Here is a 19,670-nt window from a genome sequence, read left to right as displayed (position 1 = left end):
ATTATAATTAAAAATTTGAGATTTTAAAACTGGTATTTGAAGATTTTGTTGAAAATATCTATTTGATCTGCCTGTATTTCATGGAAAATCCTTTGAAATATTTATTTTTCAACATGGGGATATTTGAAAATCTGGGTTTGTCTAAGTTCATAGAAATTTTGAGTTGTAATTTTATTAAACCATAGTGGTTTCGTCCTTTCTTTTTCTTCAAAGAATACAAGTTAGGCTTTTAATGTCAGCTTTCTAAAATATTTAATAAATAAATTTGATATGTGCCATTGTAAGAAATGCATTTTCTTAAAATAATCACAGAAACCTACTAGTGCATTTACTGTTGTATTTTTTAACAGCTTTGGCATATGAGTTATATCTCTTAGGGAATGGACTTTATGGTTCTTTTCAAGAACTTTATATAATGCAGAGCAACTCCCAGGCAATGTGGTTGTTAGTCATTGACCATTGCTAGTCTGTAAATATGTTTTTCTGTGTTTAGAATATCTGTAATGGTTATGTCCAAAAATGGTTTTTGAAATTTTAATACTCTACTGAGCATTGTTGTACAACAAAGAAAAAAGAATAAGATTTATTGGAATTGTTTATACAATTTTACCTTTCCTTTCTCCTGTTAGTTTTGTCCTTAAAAACTATGGACATTGTCTTCACTGACAAATGTTTAAAGACCAAAGTATGTGGTATAAATTAATTGTTGAGTGTCCCCAGTGCTCTCTATAATTAAAAATACATTTCTTATCTTTTTTACGAATGGACAGAGAAAAGAGCGAGCACTTTTGGAGAGAAAGGGGAGGCAGATTATTATTCTAAATTATTTAAGCATAATTCTGCCTCTGGAAATATGGGCAGTGGTTCTTCATAATTTTGGGTAATTTTTTGAGTGCTTACAGTTATGGTTATTAATTATTTTAAAATATTATTTGTGAATAGATAAAATTTAGAAGTAGAAAATCAATGCTTTTTTTTTTTTTTACTTTACTTTACTAATGAACACTAAAAATGAATACTTTTTATTTCAGAACTTTCAGCCAACACAGCTGCTTTTGCTAAAAGTGCTGCCATGTTAGGTAATTCTGAGGATCATACTGCTTTATCTAGAGCTTTGTCACAACTTGCTGAGGTTGAGGAGAAGATAGACCAGTTACATCAAGAACAAGCTTTTGCTGACTTCTATATGTTTTCAGAACTACTTAGTGACTACATTCGTCTTATTGCTGCAGTGAAAGTAAGCCCTATTTTGCAGTCTTTCTTTTTCACTACAATGGTTTGCATTAGGAAGAATTTGGTTTCCTGTTAGGCGCATATTTAAATGTGTACATTCCATATTGTGCTACCACATATAAACTGGCTTCAAGATGAGTATTAATAGTTTAGTATTTCTTCCCCTATGACTTGGACAATACAATAGACAAAATTAAGATGTCTAAGGAATGCCAAATAAGATGAAAAATATTAAACATTTACTTTTAATCTTGCATATAAAAGTTTGCAACAAACAGCATTTGTTCACTCATTGTAGCACCAACTGAAAGTACCCACTGGACTATGTTGTCATTAATAATGCTGACTGTAACAAGAAGCAGGACAAAACCAGAGCTAATTATTGTAGTGACTATGTTTAGTGGTGACTTTAGCGTGAATTTGGACTATAATCAAATATTCTAATGTGTACATACAATGTATTTATTGATAAGATGGGACTAGATTAAATTATAAATTGGGGTATCTAATGCTAATACTCCGGTATTGTTTCTATCACCAAGGCCACGTTTTCCAACTACTGATCCTTCTTCTTTGTTTCCAACTTTCCCATTCCAATCGCCAGTCGTTATCAATGCATCTTGATTGCATGTTCGGTCAATTTCAGACTGCAGCAGCTGATAAAAACCTTCTATTTCTTCATCTTTGGCCCTAGTGGTTGGTGCGTAAATTTGAATAATAGTCTTATTAACTGGTCTTCCTTGTAGGCGTATGGATATTATCCTATCACTGACAGCGTTGTACTTCAGGATAGATCTTGAAACGTTCTTTTTGATGATGAATGCAACACCATTCGTCTTCAAGTTGTCATTCCCAGCATAGTAGACTATGTGATTGTCCGATTCAAAATGGCCAATACCAGTCTGTTTCAGCTCACTGATGCCTAGGATATCGATGTTCATGCGTTCCATTTCATTTTTGTCGATTTCCAATTTTCCTAGATTCATACTTCGTACATCCCAGGTTCCGATTATTAATGGATGTTTGCAGCTGTTTCTTCTCATTTTGAGTCATGCCACATGAGCAAATGAAGGTCCCGAAAGCCTTACTCCATCCACATCATTAAGGTCGACTCTACTTTGAGGAGGCAACTCTTCCCCAGTCATCTTTTGAGTGCCTTCCAACCTGGGGGGCTCATCTTCCAGCACTATATCTGACAGTGTTCCGCGGCTATTCATAAGGTGTTCACTGGCTAATGTTTTTCAGAAGTAGACTGCCGGGTCCTTCTTCCTAGTCTGTCTTAGTCTGGAAGCTCAGCTGAAACCTTTCCTCTGTGGGTGACCCTGCTGGTATCTGAATACCAGTGGCATAGCTTCCAGCATCACAGCAGCACAGAAGCCTCCACAGTATGACAAACTGACAGATACCTTCTTTCACCAACATAAATGGCGACTCTACACATGGACCTCGCCAGATGGAACACACAGAAATCAAATTGACTACATCTGTGGAAAGAGACGATGGAAAAGCTCCATATCATCAGTCAGAACAAGGCCAGGGGCTGACTGTGGAACAGACCATCAATTGCTCATATGCAAGTTCAACCTGAAACTGAAGAAAATCAGAGCAAGTCCACGAGAGCCAAAATATGACCTTGAGTATACCCCATCTGAATTTAGAGGCCATCTCAAGAACAGATTTGACACATTGAACACTAGTGACCGAAGACCAGACGAGTTGTGGAATGACATCAAGGACATCATCCATGAAGAAAGCAAGAGATCACTGAAAAGACAGGAAAGAAAGAAAAGACCAAGATGGATGTCAGAGAAGACTCTGAAACTTGCTCTTGAGCGTCGAGCAGCTAAAGCAAAAGGAAGAATTGATGACGTAAAAGAACTGAACAGAAGATTTCAGGGCTCTCGAGAAGACAAAGTAAAGTATTATAATGACATGTGCAAAGAGCTGGAGATGGAAAACCAAAAGGGAAGAGCATGCTCGGCGTTTCTTAAGCTGAAAGAACTGAAGAAAAATTTCAGGCCTCGAGTTGTAATAGTGAAGGATTCCATGGGGAAAATTTTAAACGACGCAGGAAGCATCAAAAGAAGATGGAAGGAATACACAGAGTCATTATACCAAAAAGAATTAGTCGATATTCAACCATTTCAAGAGGTAGCATATGATCAAGAACCGATGGTACTGAAGGAAGAAGTCCAAACTACTCTGAAGGCATTGGTGAAAAACGAGGCTCCAGGAACTGATGGAATATCAATTGAAGTGTTTCAACAAACAGATGCAGCGCTGGAGGTGCTCACTCGTCTATGCCAAGAAATATGGAAGACAGCTTCCTGGCCAGCTGACTGGAAGAGATCCATATTTATGTCTATTGCCAAGACAGGTGATCCAACCGAATGTGGAAATTATAGAACAATATCATTAATATCACACACAAGCAAAATTTTGCTGAAGATCATTCAAAAACGGCTGCAGCAGTATACTGACAGGGAACTGCCAGAAATTCAGGCTGGTTTCAGAAGAGGACGTGGAACCAGGGATATCATTGCTAATGTCAGATGGACCCTGGCTGAAAGCAGAGAATACCAGAAGGATGTTTACCTGTGTTTTATTGACTATGCAAAGGCATTCGACTGTGTGGATCATAACAAATTGTGGATAACACTGCGAAGAGTGGGAATTCCAGAACACTTGTGCTCATGAGGAGCATTTACATAGATCAAGAGGCGGTTGTTCGGACAGAACAAGGGGATACTGATTGGTTTAAAGTCAGGAAAGGTGTGCATCAGGGTTGTATTCTTTCACCATACCTATTTAATCTGTATACTGAACATACAATACGAGAAGCTGGACTATATGAAGAAGAATGGGGCACCAAGGTTGGAGGAAGACTCATTAACAACCTGTTATGCAGATGACACAACCTTGCTTGCTGAAAGTGAAGAGGACTTGAAGCACTTACTAATGAAGATCAAAGACCAGAGCCTTCAGTATGGATTACACCTCCACATAAAGAAAACAAAAATCCTCACAACTGGACCCATGAGCAACATCATGATAAACGGAGAAAAGATTGAAGTTGTCAAGGATTTGATTTTACTTGGATCCACAATCAAAGCCATGGAAGCAGCAGTCAAGAAATCAAAAGACACATTGCATTGGGCAAATCTGCTGCAAAGGACCTCTTTAAAGTGTTGAAGAGCTAAGATGTCACCCTGAAGACTAAGGTGCGCCTGTCCCAAGCCATGGTATTTTCAGTCACATCATATGCATGTGAAAGCTCGACAGTGAATAAGGAAGACCGAAGAAGGATTGACGCCTTGAATTGTGGTGTTGGTGAAGAATATAGAATAAAAGAATGAACAAATCTGTCTTGGAAGAAGTGTGGCCAGAATGCTCCTTAGGCAAGGATGGCGAGACTGTGTCTTACATACTTTGGACATGTTGTCAGGAGGGATCAGTCCCTGGAGAAAGACATCATGCTTGGCAAAGTACAGGGTCAGCAGAAAAGAGGAAGACCCTTAATGAGGTTGATTGACGCAGTGGCTGCAACAATGAGCTCAAGCATAACGATTGTAAGGATGGCGCAGGACCGGGCAGTGTTTCGTTCTGTTTCATATAGGGTTGCTATGAGTCAGAACTGACTGGACGGCACCTAACAACAACAGCAATGCTAATACTTAACCCCAGGTAGTCTTCAGTTTCTGAATAATTGAGAAAGTAATTCTGTTAACTAATGAAAATTTGTATTTTACAGATATCACCAATAGCCAGGCAGTTAAACTGAACCGAGTATATTTAATCTATCACGTTTCAGAATATTCTTTAAAATATTACGGTGTTTTCAAATAATTTTTTGAATATTCATTATTATGGGGTAGGAGGAGAACTGAGTATTTAACCTTTTACCTTGAATTCAAACATAAAGTTAGAGAGCTTGTTCCTTGACTTCTTATACAAAATTTTCAGCTAAAGTCTTGATCAAATTAGTATTCACCTACAATTAGAACATCAATACAGTGCATATTTATTGAAGATTCTGTCCTCATGCTAACGGTGGCAGTTATTACCAAAGAATGGTGCTTTCTTAGGTTTGGTAAATTTACCAGTTTACCAACTCTTATATACTGTTATATTCGTTTTAAATTTTTATATTCTGTGGTGGCTAATTTTTCTTTTCAGTAATTTAAAGATGGTAGTAAAGATAGTAGGTACGAGAATATAGTTCATTATGTAAGGCAACTTGTGATATTTGGAAATCCAGCTCATGGGTGGTGATTCCTGTTTCTACCCCACCTACTCTTACTTCATTCCAGAGCTCCTGCAAGTGTAAAAGATGTCTTAAAAATATGACCCCCAAAAATATATGACACTTTTTAAAAATCTGTTAAGTTTAAAAAGGGAAGCTGGGAAGTGTTTATGGGAAGGAGTCTCTGCTAAGAAGTGCTAACCTGGGAGAACACTGCCTGGCAGGGATGGCCTGCCTGTGTAATGGGTGTGGGTCCCTCAAAAACAGCTTCCCTCGTATTGTCAAAATCTTTTCACTGTATTTTTATGTTGCCTACTACTACAGTTATATCCCTATTTCCTGACATGTGTTTTTTTCTCTATAGAATACTGGCACCAAGATGTACCACAGGCAGCTAAGTTTATGAAATAATATATATAATATCTCTGTCTTAGAGATTGAGAATGCTCGGAACTGTCTAGGGTTTAAAAAAAAATTAAGTCATTTGACTGTTTAATTCAGAGGCTCCCAAATTCATATGAACAGAATCCTTTTCCACTAATGTCTGTTAACATTTGTGGGACACACTTTGGGAAATGCTGAATTAGTGATTCAGTGACTAAAAGAGGATTAAAGAGCTATGGTCAAGTCATAACGAGAAATTATGGAAGTGGCTGATAAGTAATTTTTGTGAGGTTTTTGTTAGGTTTTTTGTTTTAAACTGTTGTTAGGTACATCAAGTCAATTTTCAACTTACAGTGACCCCATGTGACAGAGTAGAACTGCCTCATAGGGTTTGCCAGGCTGTAATCTTTACAGAAGCAGGTCATCAGGTCTTTCTCCCGAAGAGCCGCTGGGTGAGTTCGAACTGCCAAGCTTTCAGTTAGCGTCTGAATACTTATTCATTGTGCTACCCAGGCTCCTTGTCTTAAGCTAATTTATTTGTTTTTTGAAAAAGTAATACATGTACATAATAATTTAACAGCCCAAAGCCCAAAAAAGTAAATTTTCCTTCTGCTTAAGGCCTCTAGTCTCTCTCTCGTCAGTCAAGTTAGCTTCTTTGTGGCTCTTTACAGAATTATCCATGTATATGAAACTAATTTTCTTTCATCATATAGTGTATGTATGTGTATTTATACCTTGAATTATTTAACCAGTCTAATCTTAAAGAATATCCAGTATCTTGATAAGTCTTTGAGTATAGAAGTCCTAGAAGTAGAATTGCTAGCCAAAGGGTATATGTATTTTAAATTTCAATGAACATTGGTAAATTACTGTGTAAAGAGATCATATTTCTTTATGCTCCACTGACATATGAGTTCCTTCTTCTCCCAACCAATGATGAAGATATTGTTGTGTATAAGTTTTAATATCCTTAATGTGGATTTAAGGAGCAGGCATCTTTTAAAATGATAAGCCATTTGCATCTCTTTCTATGAATGAACTGTTTTATCTCCTTTGCCCAGCTTTCTTCTGTGTTTTTATCTTACCTATTTCTAATAGCTGTTTAATACTAATGAGCCTTTGTTTTATTCATATTGAGAATACTTTTCTGATGGTAATTTTGGAACTTGTAGTACTTTGGGGGTTAGAGTATAGAGCCAAAGTAGGGACCTAAGAACATCAGGAATTAGGGCCTGAAAGAAAGAGGTACATTTAACCCATTTCAAAGTAGTGCCTAAACCTGGGCTTATATCCAGAAAACTCATGTTTTCTCTTTTTTACAGTACGTGTCATCTGACATCTATCTAGGACTCCACGTTTTGGCTAATGCTGTAAGCTAACATCTGTTGGGTGGTCAACCCTTTATATGCCTTCTTATGTAATGGCCTTCTGTGAACCACTGGAGTAGTGCCAGTCATTGACTACAATGGTATTCAGTGTTCTGAACGCTTGTTTCGTGTGCCTCTATTCTGACTCATAGCGACCCTGTGGGACAGAGAGGAACTATCCCATAGGGCTTCCTAGGCTGTAATCTTCATGGAGGTAGATCGCCAGGTCTTTCGCCTGCAGAGCCACTGAGTGTGTTCAAACCACCAGCCTTTCAGTTAGCAGCTGAGTGTTTAATCTTTGCACAGCCAGGGCTCCCGTTAGTAGCACTAGAACTTTTCATACAAGAATTCTCACCAGGAATCCCAATTTATAAAATATATCAAACAATTTTTTAAAAAATCAACAAATGGTTTCCTCAAGGAGTTTACCGGTTTCATTGCTTAGCTCTAACTATTGTAGCATTCCCTTCAAAATCCTAGGAAGCTGGGCAGCATAGTTCCAGATTCATTGAATTAGAATATGGTATTAATGAAATCAAAGATACAGGGTTAAATTTCCTGCCAGGCTCAGAAAACTGTTCCGTAACTGCAATTTCATCTTAGAGCAACTTGTATACAAATGTGTACCATAAATTTTAGGCAGTGGATGAAGGACCTAAGTGGATGAGCAGTGTAAACCTCTCACTGGTATGGATTAGCATCTTCACATAAGGGGAAGCATGAACTTTGGATTTACTTGATTTAATAGTCTTGTTAGGAGTTTAAATACTGTTCTGATTCCTTTTTTTTTTTTCTATTTTTGTGTTGCAAGGGTAGTAAAAAGTTGATTCGTATAGAGTTGATTTTTTTTTTGTTAAATAACCTGACTTAGTCTGGCCCTTACCATACCTCCTACATCTGTATACAATAAATATGAGATGGTTCTGGAATATTGTGAGATAATAAATTGTGCAGGGACCAAATTAGTTTAGATTCAGCATATTAATGAAAAATCAGCTGATACATATTAAGAAGAACTTAAATACTGAAATTAAAGGGCTTTTGGGTAACTTTTGCCCTTTATTGGTATATGTTTTAAGTAAACAAATTGTTACTAAACAGGAGTTTACAAATTAAGAGCTAATATGGCCCTGTTTCTCTAGAGATTGAGTTTTAAAGGATTTAGAGAGCAATATAAAGTATTACCAGTATAAAAATGGAAGAGGTCATAAATTATATATTCTTTCAAATTTCATAGAACTCATCAAGAGAGCATTTTTTAATTTAAGATGTATACAACCTCTTTGGGAAAAAAATACTTTGGTTTCTGGTTGATTGGGTTTTTTAATGCTGTTGCATATGTTTTGGAAATATGGTGTATTGTATACGTGTGGTTCAATTGTTATTTTTTTATATAACAAAATTATTATTTACATTTTAATAGAAATCTAGAATTAATCAACTAAATTTATATATATGTGGTACTTAGAAATAATCCATAATGTTTTTTGTTATTAGCTGCCATTGAGTCGGCCCCTTGACTCATGGCAACCCCATGTGTTACAGAGGAGAACTACTCCATAGGGTTTTCTTGGCTGTAATCTTTAGGAAGCAAATCACCAGGGCTTTTCTTCCACTGAGCCACTAGGTGGGTTCGACCCTCCAGCCTTTAGGTTAGCAGCCAGCTGCAAAAGATTTGTGTCATCCAGCATCCACTAAATTAAATTATTTGTGCTATATACATTTCATGTTATTTCTCATCTACAAAGTATCATTTCTCCCTGTTTACATATGGGGGAATTATGGCTTAGAGAAATGAAATAAGTTTACCCAATATCATACAGTGATAAAACTAGTATTAGAATCCAAAGTTGATTTATTCCAAATCCTGCATTGTTTCTTACAATATACTACGTACATATTTCTCTTTAGAAGGTCCTTATAGAAACATGTATTTACTGCTTCTTGATCCTCAAAGTGTTTTATTTGGAAGAAATTAAAATCGTTTTATGGTTTAATGTTTTCTGTTCTACCTGATTTATTAACATGTTTCATTTATTTGATTAGTAAATACTAAAATAGTATTAATGTATCCCCAAAGTCAAGGTAGGACAGGAATTATCATTGGATTCTCCCATCTTATCTGTCAGTTCTTTCCTGAGACTTCTAATTATTCTCATGCCTATATTTCATTTTCTGCCTCCTTTCACTTGCTCCGCCAGACCACTTGAGAGAAATGGTAGACTTGGTGAATTGTTCTGTTAGAGTCGTTTGTCCGTTTCTTCATTAGTTCTGCATAGTGCGTATCTACATATTGTTCTTGCCCTTTTCCTCGTAGGACTGTCTCATTTTTCATTTTGTTATACCTCTATTTTTTAATTCCTTCTCCTTTCCTTTATTTGCTATTGGTAATTTCTTCTCTTCCATTACACTTTTTACTTAACTTTACTTCTGTTATCTTATGAGTCTTCTCATTTTCCTTTCTCATCTCTAACATATTTTTAACACTCAAATCTACTTTTGCTGTTGTTCCATAGGAAATCTTCAAACGTAGATATGCTACCAGCATTTTTCTGTTAATCTTTTTTTCAAAGTATAAAAATATCTTAGAAATCTTATTACAAGCCACATTTAAAACTCTAAAGGCAAGTGAAATGGATTTTGTTAATAGTTTTTTTTCTTGACTCTGAACTCTCATTTTCATCCAGATACAAGGTTTTTTGTTTTTATGCAATGAATATGGAATTGTTTTTTATATTGACATGTTTATATTCAGTATGTTGGTATGTATATTAGAATAGCATTTAAATGTTGGTTTTATGTTTTCAATATTACAGCACTCCTAGCCTTATGAAAGCATTTCACATGTTACTTTTACTTAATAGCATTATATTATTCACTTACAGGGTGTGTTTGATCATCGAATGAAGTGCTGGCAGAAATGGGAAGATGCTCAAATTACTTTGCTCAAAAAACGTGAAACTGAGGCAAAAATGATGGTTGCTAACAAACCAGATAAAATACAGCAAGCTAAGAATGAAATAAGAGAGGTGATTAATGTTAAATACTTGATCACTTAAGTTTTTCATGAGTCATTCATATATGCATAATTTTTCATAGATTTTTTTCTGAACCATTCAACACTTAGCTATTTTTCCATATTTTTATGACTGTGTTAGAATTACTTTAACATTTTTATCATCATTGAAGTTTCCAGAGTCCTTTGTGACCTCCACGTGATTATGTAATGCATAAAGAAGCAGACAAGGAAAAGATCTAAAATAAACCTTTGTCTTAATAAGTACACATTTCTTTTGAGATAGTTAATTTGATTTCAAGTAATTACTTATTTTGTGTCTAAAAATAGTTTTAGAGATAGCCTTATCCCACATTTAGCCATCCAGGCAACATTATCCCCCATATATATGTCTTATATATGGTATTTTAAACTTGTATAAGTTTATTATAATTTATACACTTTTTTTGCCATGCTTCAATAAGGAAATTGAAGAGGTAGGCTAACCTTTATGTTACTAAAAATAAATGTACCTGCTCTTTGCAGAGTATGTACCAGTGTTTTGGTTACATAGTGGGAAAATACCATTTTCATTGCTTAAATCTTCAGTTATTTTATTTTAGTTGTTTCCATTGATCACTAATCACAATATTTTGTTGTTTCTGTACTGAATTTAATGTTTACCAATGGGAGTAGACCATAATTCCACGTTTTTTGTTTTTTTTTTTAGTAAATCTGATCATTTTACCATTACAAAAATGTTTTTAAAATATTTGTCATATAATTTTCCTAATTTAAAGTGTTTCCATGAGCATATAAATTGTGATGAACATGTATTCTTGAAATTAACAGGATATTGCTGACATAGTCTTAAATAATTAATGATGAAAAAAGAAATGAGGAAATTGCGCACTGTAACTCTACCAAATTACTTGATAATGAGTTTCATATCGAATATATTTTCCTCTATCTTATTTACATTTAATTAAGCTGTGGACATTGTGGTTCATCAAGTTATGAAATATTCTGATCTTGAGTAAATATGGCAGTGAAATATTAATAAGAATGAATTATCAAGTTGACACCCATTTCTACCACCAGAAAGTTAGGTACAAGTTTGGGTGATGCTAAGTTGGACTTTGCCGACATTGGGCTTTCTCAGGGTTTTCAGACATTATGTTAAACTTTACTAGAAATAAGTGGTCATGACAGCTAGTACTAGAATTTTTTCTCAGACAAGAATGAAATATTTGTGCATTTTTGTTTGTTTTTATTAGTGGGAGGCCAAAGTGCAACAAGGAGAAAGAGATTTTGAACAGATCTCTAAAACGATTCGAAAAGAAGTGGGAAGATTTGAGGCATGTATAATAGTTTTTGCATTTTTCCTAACAACATGGTCATATTTTGTGGCAATTTGGGGATAAAATTGAATCTAGTTTTCTACTAATGGACATGTTTTCATATATTGTACTTTATTTAACAGAAAGAACGAGTGAAAGATTTTAAAACTGTTATTATCAAGTACTTAGAATCATTAGTACAAACACAACAACAGGTAAGCTAATTTTGTGTAACTTACAGACTTCCTCTAGAATTCATTTTTGGTATACTTTTTTGTTTTCAAGAAGATGATTAATGAAACGGGATTTTAAACTCTAAGAAGGAAAAGAAATGGAATAGAGAAAGCCAATGACAGCAAAGAAGAAAACATAGTCAACATAGTGAAAACTATCCCAGGTCCTTTTTGCCTCTACCACTTCCAAACACTAGACAGATAAATTTTTCCGAAGTTCAAGCTGTGAGAAACCTTCTGGACAACTTTAACCTTTCTCTACTTTTCTAGTTTTATTTCCTTGTTGATCAGACCTGTTTGAGTAAATTCTTATAGCAAGTTCTTTTGTTCCATATAGATAGAACTTAAAATGAAATTTTGTTTTGTTTTGTTTTTTAAGTATAAAAAAAAAATTGTATTTTTTTTTTTTTTTTTTGTAGTGGTTGTGTTTGGGCTTTCGCCAAGCCACAGGAGGCATTTGTCTCCTTAACTAGAGAAGACCATGAGTTCTAATGTTACATTAAATAAAAGTCTGCAGCAATATAATAGTTGGGATTTTTTTCACCTGTATTTTTTAACATAAATTTGAATAATTTATCAAATTAATGTCCTAAATAGTCATTCAGTGTCTTCCAGTTTTAAAATAAGTGCATCAAAAAACTCGTTCATGTAAAATATAATAGATTATATTTTTTAATTAGGTGATGACATTTATGTCTTCAGATGATATTTAGTTTTTGTTTAAACAGTTCATAAAGTTAGATTTTTTAAATATGAAAATAAGTCATATGAGCCTGTTGTTTTGTTTTACACATAACCTTGGTTTATGCTTTAATCTATTCTCTGGACTGTCCGGGAGACTAGCAGTTAATTCTTGCCAGTTCCTTTTCCCTTTCTTGCCCAGTATTTTCTACTTTCCCCCATTCAAGGCCAGCAATAACATAAAATGTGAATATTTTCTGACTTAGAAGATGATATCACTTTATATTGGAGTAGGTGATCACAGTTGTATTATTTCAGGTAATCTTATTTGGTGACAGACTCTATATATACAACTATGCATTTAAAAAAAAAAACTAAAGTTTATTTCTTTTGTGCTTATAATTTACATCAAAAACTGATACCAGCCAGGAGTCATAATTCTTAAGTAAATTTTACTGACTGACTTCAGATAAAGAACTTGAAGTGATCCCCTTAAAAACTAGACATTAGTAAATGTTAATCATTTTTAGCTATTTGTATAGATTTTTAAAAATATACAGGATACATACATGTGAGTGACAAAAAGGTAATGACGATATATTTTTATTGTCATCCACAGCTGATAAAATACTGGGAGGCATTTCTACCTGAAGCCAAAGCCATTGCCTAGCAAGAAGATGATTCCTGTTAAGATGACCTTGGATGTTTGTTCTAATTATGCTGAATTCCACAATGAAATCATTTAAAACCATCTAAATAAACCACTATATATTTTATGAATTAAATGTGGTTTTTTATATATATATATACTCTGACATTTTATTACAAGCTGCATGTCCTGACCCTCTTTGAATTAAGTGGACTGTGGCATGACATTCTGCAATAGTTTGCTGAATTGAACACTATTGTGTCTTAAATACTTGCACTAAAAAGTGCACTACAAGGCCAGAAACTTTTACAATATTTTTTTTCCTTCACAGTATGTTCCTGTAGTATGTTTATCTGATCCTTATGAAGTGAATTATCAGTGCATTGACTAATGTTCACTTATACATTCCTGTACAGAAATTATGATTTTGTGATTATAGTAATAAAATGATATTCCTTATGAAGCTTTAGTAACAGATTATTTGGGTATGTAATCGTTAGGAACCTTTTTAAAGCATTTTTAATAATAAGGAATTTTTCCTAGATATATATAGGTAATGCTGTGATTCCCTGATTATTTTAATTGACAGAAAGAGCTGACCTTTTAAATGATTAAATGACTAAATGAAGCTTACATTTTCTTATGAAACCATCATAAACCAAAGAACATTTATCTCTTGTTTCAACTCTTGTGAATGCTCTTGTCCTGGGTAAAGAAGAGAGTCATTATCTTTGCTTGATTTTTATCTGTTATTAGAAGTGCCCAATTTAAGAATTCAGAAGGAAAAAAATTATTTTTGTGCTTTTTTTTTACAAGTCTCATGGATTTTGCTCATCTTCAGTTGTTATCTTCAGACTCCAAGACTTCACATATACTCAGTTACTCAGTTCATTCTTTGTCTTTTCTTACTTTGTCTTTTGTTTGAAAGTAAAAGTAGACTCTCTGTGGCCATAATTGACAAAGAATGGTACCATGCTAAAATGCACCGTGATTTGATAAATAACCAAGGATAACCCAAAACAAATTGGAAGTAAAATGAAATTTGTTTTTGGCAACATTCTCACCCATTATCTGTCTTGTTTAGATGGCTGTTATCTAAACCTTAATGCTGATGAAAATTTAAGCTGTGCCTGGCATCAGAGTTATTTTCATTTTATAAAACTTATTCTTAAAGGTACCCCTCTTCTCAAGCATGACAACCATATGTCCCTTCCAGAGGAATAAGATAATATGTGTAACTGAGTCTTCTCTAGCAATTTATTGGCTACAGTTAATATCTTAAGAGTATCTTAACCATGTGGTTACTTCCACTGATTTCAATTGAAATTTTAAGTCTACTATAGATGTTACTTGTATTTATACTCCTAGCGCCTAGCAGAGTCTCTGACACATAATAGATTAATAATAAAGACTTGATGAATTGAAAAGGAAAACAACCCAGGAAGATGCAGAACAATGTTTGCTCTTTTGCAAAGAAGAAACTGAAGCAAAAATAGCACAGTGTTCTATTGTTGCTTCTACTTGAATAACTTAAACACTTTTCAGAAATGAGTAGTTCATACCAATATATATCAGATGCTATCTTATTGCCCCATTAATATTGAGCAAAAAATAGACTTACCAGGGATAAAGTTCAGTTAGAATGATGCCCTAGTATTATATCCATAGTATACCCATAGTTATATTACTTCCAAAGGTATAGTTAATAAGTTAATATTCAAACCCAAATCTTCCATTCAGCTGTGGTATATTCATTTGACACATTCAGTATCTCCAGATAGAGTAATAAATATTTCCTGTTTCGATCAAGCTTAACAAAAGTAACTGACCAGACCCCATTCCTCTTACCCACCTCTATTAAAGAGAGAAATTTCAAGTAAATTATACGAAATATGTTACCTGTGAACATTAACAAGATTTAATTATTTCAGCATTCTCCCCTAGAGATGAATAAATTCACCCATCAGTCTTACGTCTCCTGTTCATATTTAGAAACGCTGGTGTCGTGCCAGTTAAGAGCTACAGCTGCTAACCAAAAGGTTGGCAGTTTGAATCCACCAGGCACTCCTTGGAAACCCTATGGGGCAGTTCTGCTCTGTCCTATAGGGTCGCTATGAGTTGGAATCGACTCGATGGCAGCGGATTTTTTTTGTTTATATTACTAAAATGCTTTCATTCCAAATAAATAGAACAACAAACTCATTAATAGTGCTGCTAACATAATCTTTCAGTTCTATAGGTCAGGATATAAATAGTTCTTTTATTTAACCAGGTGAAAGTTAAAGGAATAAAAGAGCATAATATAGTGGAATAAGCTAAACTTGGCCAGTATTCATGTGTTCAAGTCTTGGTTCTATCACTTAGTAGCTGTGTGAGTTTGGGCATACCACTTTAATGTCTTCATAAAACAAGGGCATAATACTCCTAAAGTGCCTTTCTACTTTAAAATATTTTATTTAAAATGTCAAACTTCAATATAAATATCTTATTAATACTGTACTGTATAGGATCACTATGAGTCAGAATCGACTCGATGGCAGTGGGGTAATGGGGAATTAGAATTCTAATCAAAGGCCTATTAAAGTAAAATAAGGCTAGAGCAAAAGGTATGTAAAAATACAATTTCTTACACATACAAGAGTAAGTTTTCTTGGTTGTATTTTTTTTTTTTTTGCTTAACTATTTTCAAATATTCAGCTTGTTTTATACATATATGTTTATACTAGTCTCAAAATATTTGTTTCACTGTTGCTATTCCTTAAACTTTTATTATTATTCAGATTTAGTAAAGGTTTCCAAATCCTATATAGTTGCATAAATGGTTTTTAAACATAAACCTTTTCACGAGTCAAAATCAGGTTTATTTAAGGGAAGAAGTTGGATGAGTACCTAGGGAAGGGAGGTTATATTCCTTCAAAAAATGCTTCTTGCTGTCTAAGGAAATTATAAAGGCTTCCATTTTTCTGTCTTAAATAAAGCATGTGACTAGTTAGTAAAGCTAATGGCTGCATCACTTGTGTAGCTCCCCTTGTGGTCAGTCATGTGATTAACCTGAGTCAGGGAGACAGCAGAAATTCAATCACAGTAACTATAGATAAAATGATCAAAAGTTGCTGTATTTTAAAGGAAGGGGCATCACTGGTAGTGAAGAGGGAAGGCAACATCTGAGAAAAGGAGGGTCAAGCACTGACTTGGAACTTCGGAGGCATTTCTGTATTCACTAGTCAGGAAATGGGTGTTAGGATATCTCTGTGGGTAACATGGTCTCTGTCTCAAAGTTCTGAAAAAAGACGAGTGGAATCATCATCATCCTTATCTAAAATGCAGAATAAAATAAGTATCATTCCTAATCCTCCTAGTGAAGTAATAATGAAGACAAATGGTTGGCTAGACACTGAAATAGCAAGAAAAGGAATAAAAGAAGAGTGATGTGAACAATTGCTGATTATTTTGCCTTTGTGGTCACCAATAGGAGAGGTCATGGTTAATCTGTGGATGAGGTACTTAGAATTTAGACCAATGGAAATATAACATGAACCACATATACAATTTTAAATCTTTTATAGCCAAAATTTCAAAAGTAAAAATATGAAATTAATCCAGTCGATCCAAAATACTGAGATATTTTATATTTTTCATACTGAGTCTTCAAAATCCAGTGTGTATTTTACACTCTCATCACAGTTCCGGCTGATCATATTTCATATACTCAATCTTCACATGTTGCTAGCAGATAAAAATTGGACCGTGGAAATGGGAATGCAGAGTAAGTCAAACAGCTCGTTCGTTATTTGCTGCGCAGAGCCCAATGAAAAGTTAGAAGCTGAGTAAGAAACTTCTAGATGTTGCCCTGAAGGACAGTTACAGTTTAGGTGCAAGACTTTGTAGCATAGCACTTTGCAAGTAGTAGGTGCTCAACACTACAGATAGAATTATAGCACTGTATTGTCAGAAGGAAACTTAGAGACTGTAGCAACACCTCTACATTTTACAGATAAATAAGCAGATCCAGAACTTAAATCATCATGACAGATTTTTCCTCAAATCTGTGATACTGTGTGTGAATATTCTTCACTGAAAATGCGTGATTGGTATAAGAAGCTTTTCAAGATTCTTGTTCTAATCAACATATAGGAAGTACTTTGTGATAAAGAGAATGTATTTGTTGAAACTCTTGCTTCAGGAGCTACTAAGATTAGAAGATTGTGGAAAAAGGGAAGTTGTGGCTTCCAGTCTAATTTTTTGATGCATATGAAGAAATTAAAAATGATCATTTTCTTTTTTCTTGTCTTTAATTCTCTAAAGATTAATAATTTTTCTTAATTGGGTCAAATTGAAACTTTGTAATAAAAGCTAATCAAGGTGAAGCTGCCCACTTGTTAATATACAAAAAATTATCTTTTTTAACAAGGCCAGGTAATGGAGTAAGCAGTTTTAAGGGAATACCTGGGGCAGGGGGAAGGGTTCTGTTTTAAATTTCTATGTAACTGTTTAATAGAAACTAAAATCAGACAAAATTTCAGTAAATAATAAATTGCTGATTGCTCTGTACTCGTCTCGAGTTACCTTGATTTTAACCTGTACCTTATTTTCTGTATCCTTATTTCTAATGTTCTCACTATATATGTATGTATGGGTGTGTACTTGTGTGTGTGCATGCATGACAGTAGGTTTTTTAACCAAACTCAAGTTTCTAAATTTCATTTTGAAGTGTTTCCCAGCCTTGTGTAACTGAGACATAAAGCCAAATGCTTATGTTTCACAGCTAACATTGCTAATATCTTGGTAACTGATTCTACTGAAAGTTTGAAATCTTTTTTCTCATTTCCCTTGTGACTAACAGAACCATTTGTCTGCTATGAAATATACAGTTTCTTCTTACTCTGTTAGCCCTACAACCTACTGCTAAATTAATCTTCCTAAAGAACTCTTATCATAGTCTAACCCTGTGCAGAAATCTTAATAGGTTCCCTACAGAGTACAAATAAGGTCAAGATGCTCCAGAATCTGGTCTCGAACTACTTTTCCTATCTTAATTCTTACCCCTCGCCTTCACCAACCTTTTGCTTTAATCAGATGAGACCCTTCCCTGAACATGCTCTGTGCCTTCCTGACTCAGTGTTTTTATTGGTGATGCCCTTTGAGCTATATTTCCCTTTAACAGCAAATTTTCAAATTCTACCCATCCTCTAAACTCATGTCAAATTTAAAGTCAACATATCACTTTAGTTACCCTAGCCAGGAGAAAGGAAGAAATCTCTCGATCTCTCAATAGGGCCTTATTAATATGACGTTAAATCAGAAAGTATTGCTGCTAGGGTTCCAGTTCATACATGGACAGGTTTATTTCAAACAAAATGTGTAAAACATGTCTCTGCGATCAGTGGATGGCTGTATACAAACTCAGTAATACACTTAATCTTATTAGGATGCTTTCAAAAGAAAGGATACTCCTTGTGCCATGGAATAAAACGATTTTGAGGTCAGGGTTAATAACTAAATTTTTAACAAAGTTCAAGAGAACATCTTCCCAAATCGTTGAAGCTTTGCAACAAGTTTATGGAAATGCTGCCCCACATAAAACAGTTTTTAGATGAATCAAGCATTTTAAGGAAGTTGGGAAGACCTCAAAGATGAGCCAAGAGAGAGAAGACCGCTCAGAAGGTTATGGCGATTGTTTTGGGGATTTCAAAGGGGTAATCTTGATAGGTTTTCTCAAAGGATACAGGATGATCACAGGGCCTTATCATGAAGAAGTTTTAAGAAAATTGAAACCTCATTAGAAAAAGTCGAGGTAAGTTGTGCCGAGGAATTTTTTCCCATCATGACAATGCACCTGCTCGTTCTTTCAGGATAGCAGGACTGTCCTACAAGAATTTCGTTGGGAAACCTTACCCCATCCACCTTACAGCTTTGGTCTAGTCCCTTCAGACTTCTTTTTGTTCCCAAAGCTCAAAAAAGACCATTTGAGTCCCTGGAGGATGCCAAAACTCTTTGACGTGATGTAAATAGAAGAGTGCAGAATTCTTCAGGGAAGGCTTAACTCGTTGCTATCAAGTTGATTGACTCACAGCAACCTATAAGCCAGAGTGGAACCGTCCCATACGGTTTCCAAGGAGTGCCTGGAGGAATTGAACTGCCAAGCTTTTGGTTAGAAGCTGTAGCTCTTAACGACTACACCACCAGGATTTCCTGGGGAAGGTTTGAAAGGATGGAAACACTACCTTCAGAAGTGTAGACCTGGATGGAGCATATGTTGAGAAACAACAGCTTCCCATTTCGATATTTTTGTTTAATAAAGGTTTATATGATTTTGTGGCAATACTTTTTGATTTACCCTTGTAGTTTGCATCTTTCACATTGTACTTTGGGATGTCAATCTTGCATTATAGTTGCCTGGGCTTACTGCCTTAACTAGTCTGTATGCTTCTTGAGGAATTATTTTGCCCTTGAATTTCTTTTAGAACCTAGGATGGTTCAGCCAAGAAGGAGCGTAATGGAACAATTAAGAACAGAGTTATGCAGCCTGAATCCTGGCTCAAGAA

General features: G+C 34.7%; 1 protein-coding gene across 1 annotated transcript in view; it reads left to right on the top strand.

The window, feature by feature from the left end:
• Nucleotides 1-13,261, top strand: part of SNX2 (sorting nexin 2) — a 79,572-nt gene extending 66,311 nt beyond the window's left edge. Inside the window, exons 11-15 of the mRNA XM_010590414.3 lie at nt 1,032-1,237; nt 10,113-10,256; nt 11,500-11,580; nt 11,706-11,777; nt 13,096-13,261. Coding sequence (XP_010588716.1) covers nt 1,032-1,237; nt 10,113-10,256; nt 11,500-11,580; nt 11,706-11,777; nt 13,096-13,146 — 554 coding nt within the window. The 3' untranslated portion in view covers nt 13,147-13,261. The remainder of the gene's footprint in view (nt 1-1,031; nt 1,238-10,112; nt 10,257-11,499; nt 11,581-11,705; nt 11,778-13,095) is intronic.
• The last annotated feature ends 6,409 nt before the right edge of the window (nt 13,262-19,670 follow it).

The sequence above is a fragment of the Loxodonta africana genome, chromosome 2 (assembly GCF_030014295.1).
Source record: "Loxodonta africana isolate mLoxAfr1 chromosome 2, mLoxAfr1.hap2, whole genome shotgun sequence".
Lineage (NCBI taxonomy): Eukaryota > Metazoa > Chordata > Mammalia > Proboscidea > Elephantidae > Loxodonta > Loxodonta africana.
Note: the sequence above shows the minus strand (reverse complement) of the source record. Positions and strands in the feature narration are given on the sequence as shown.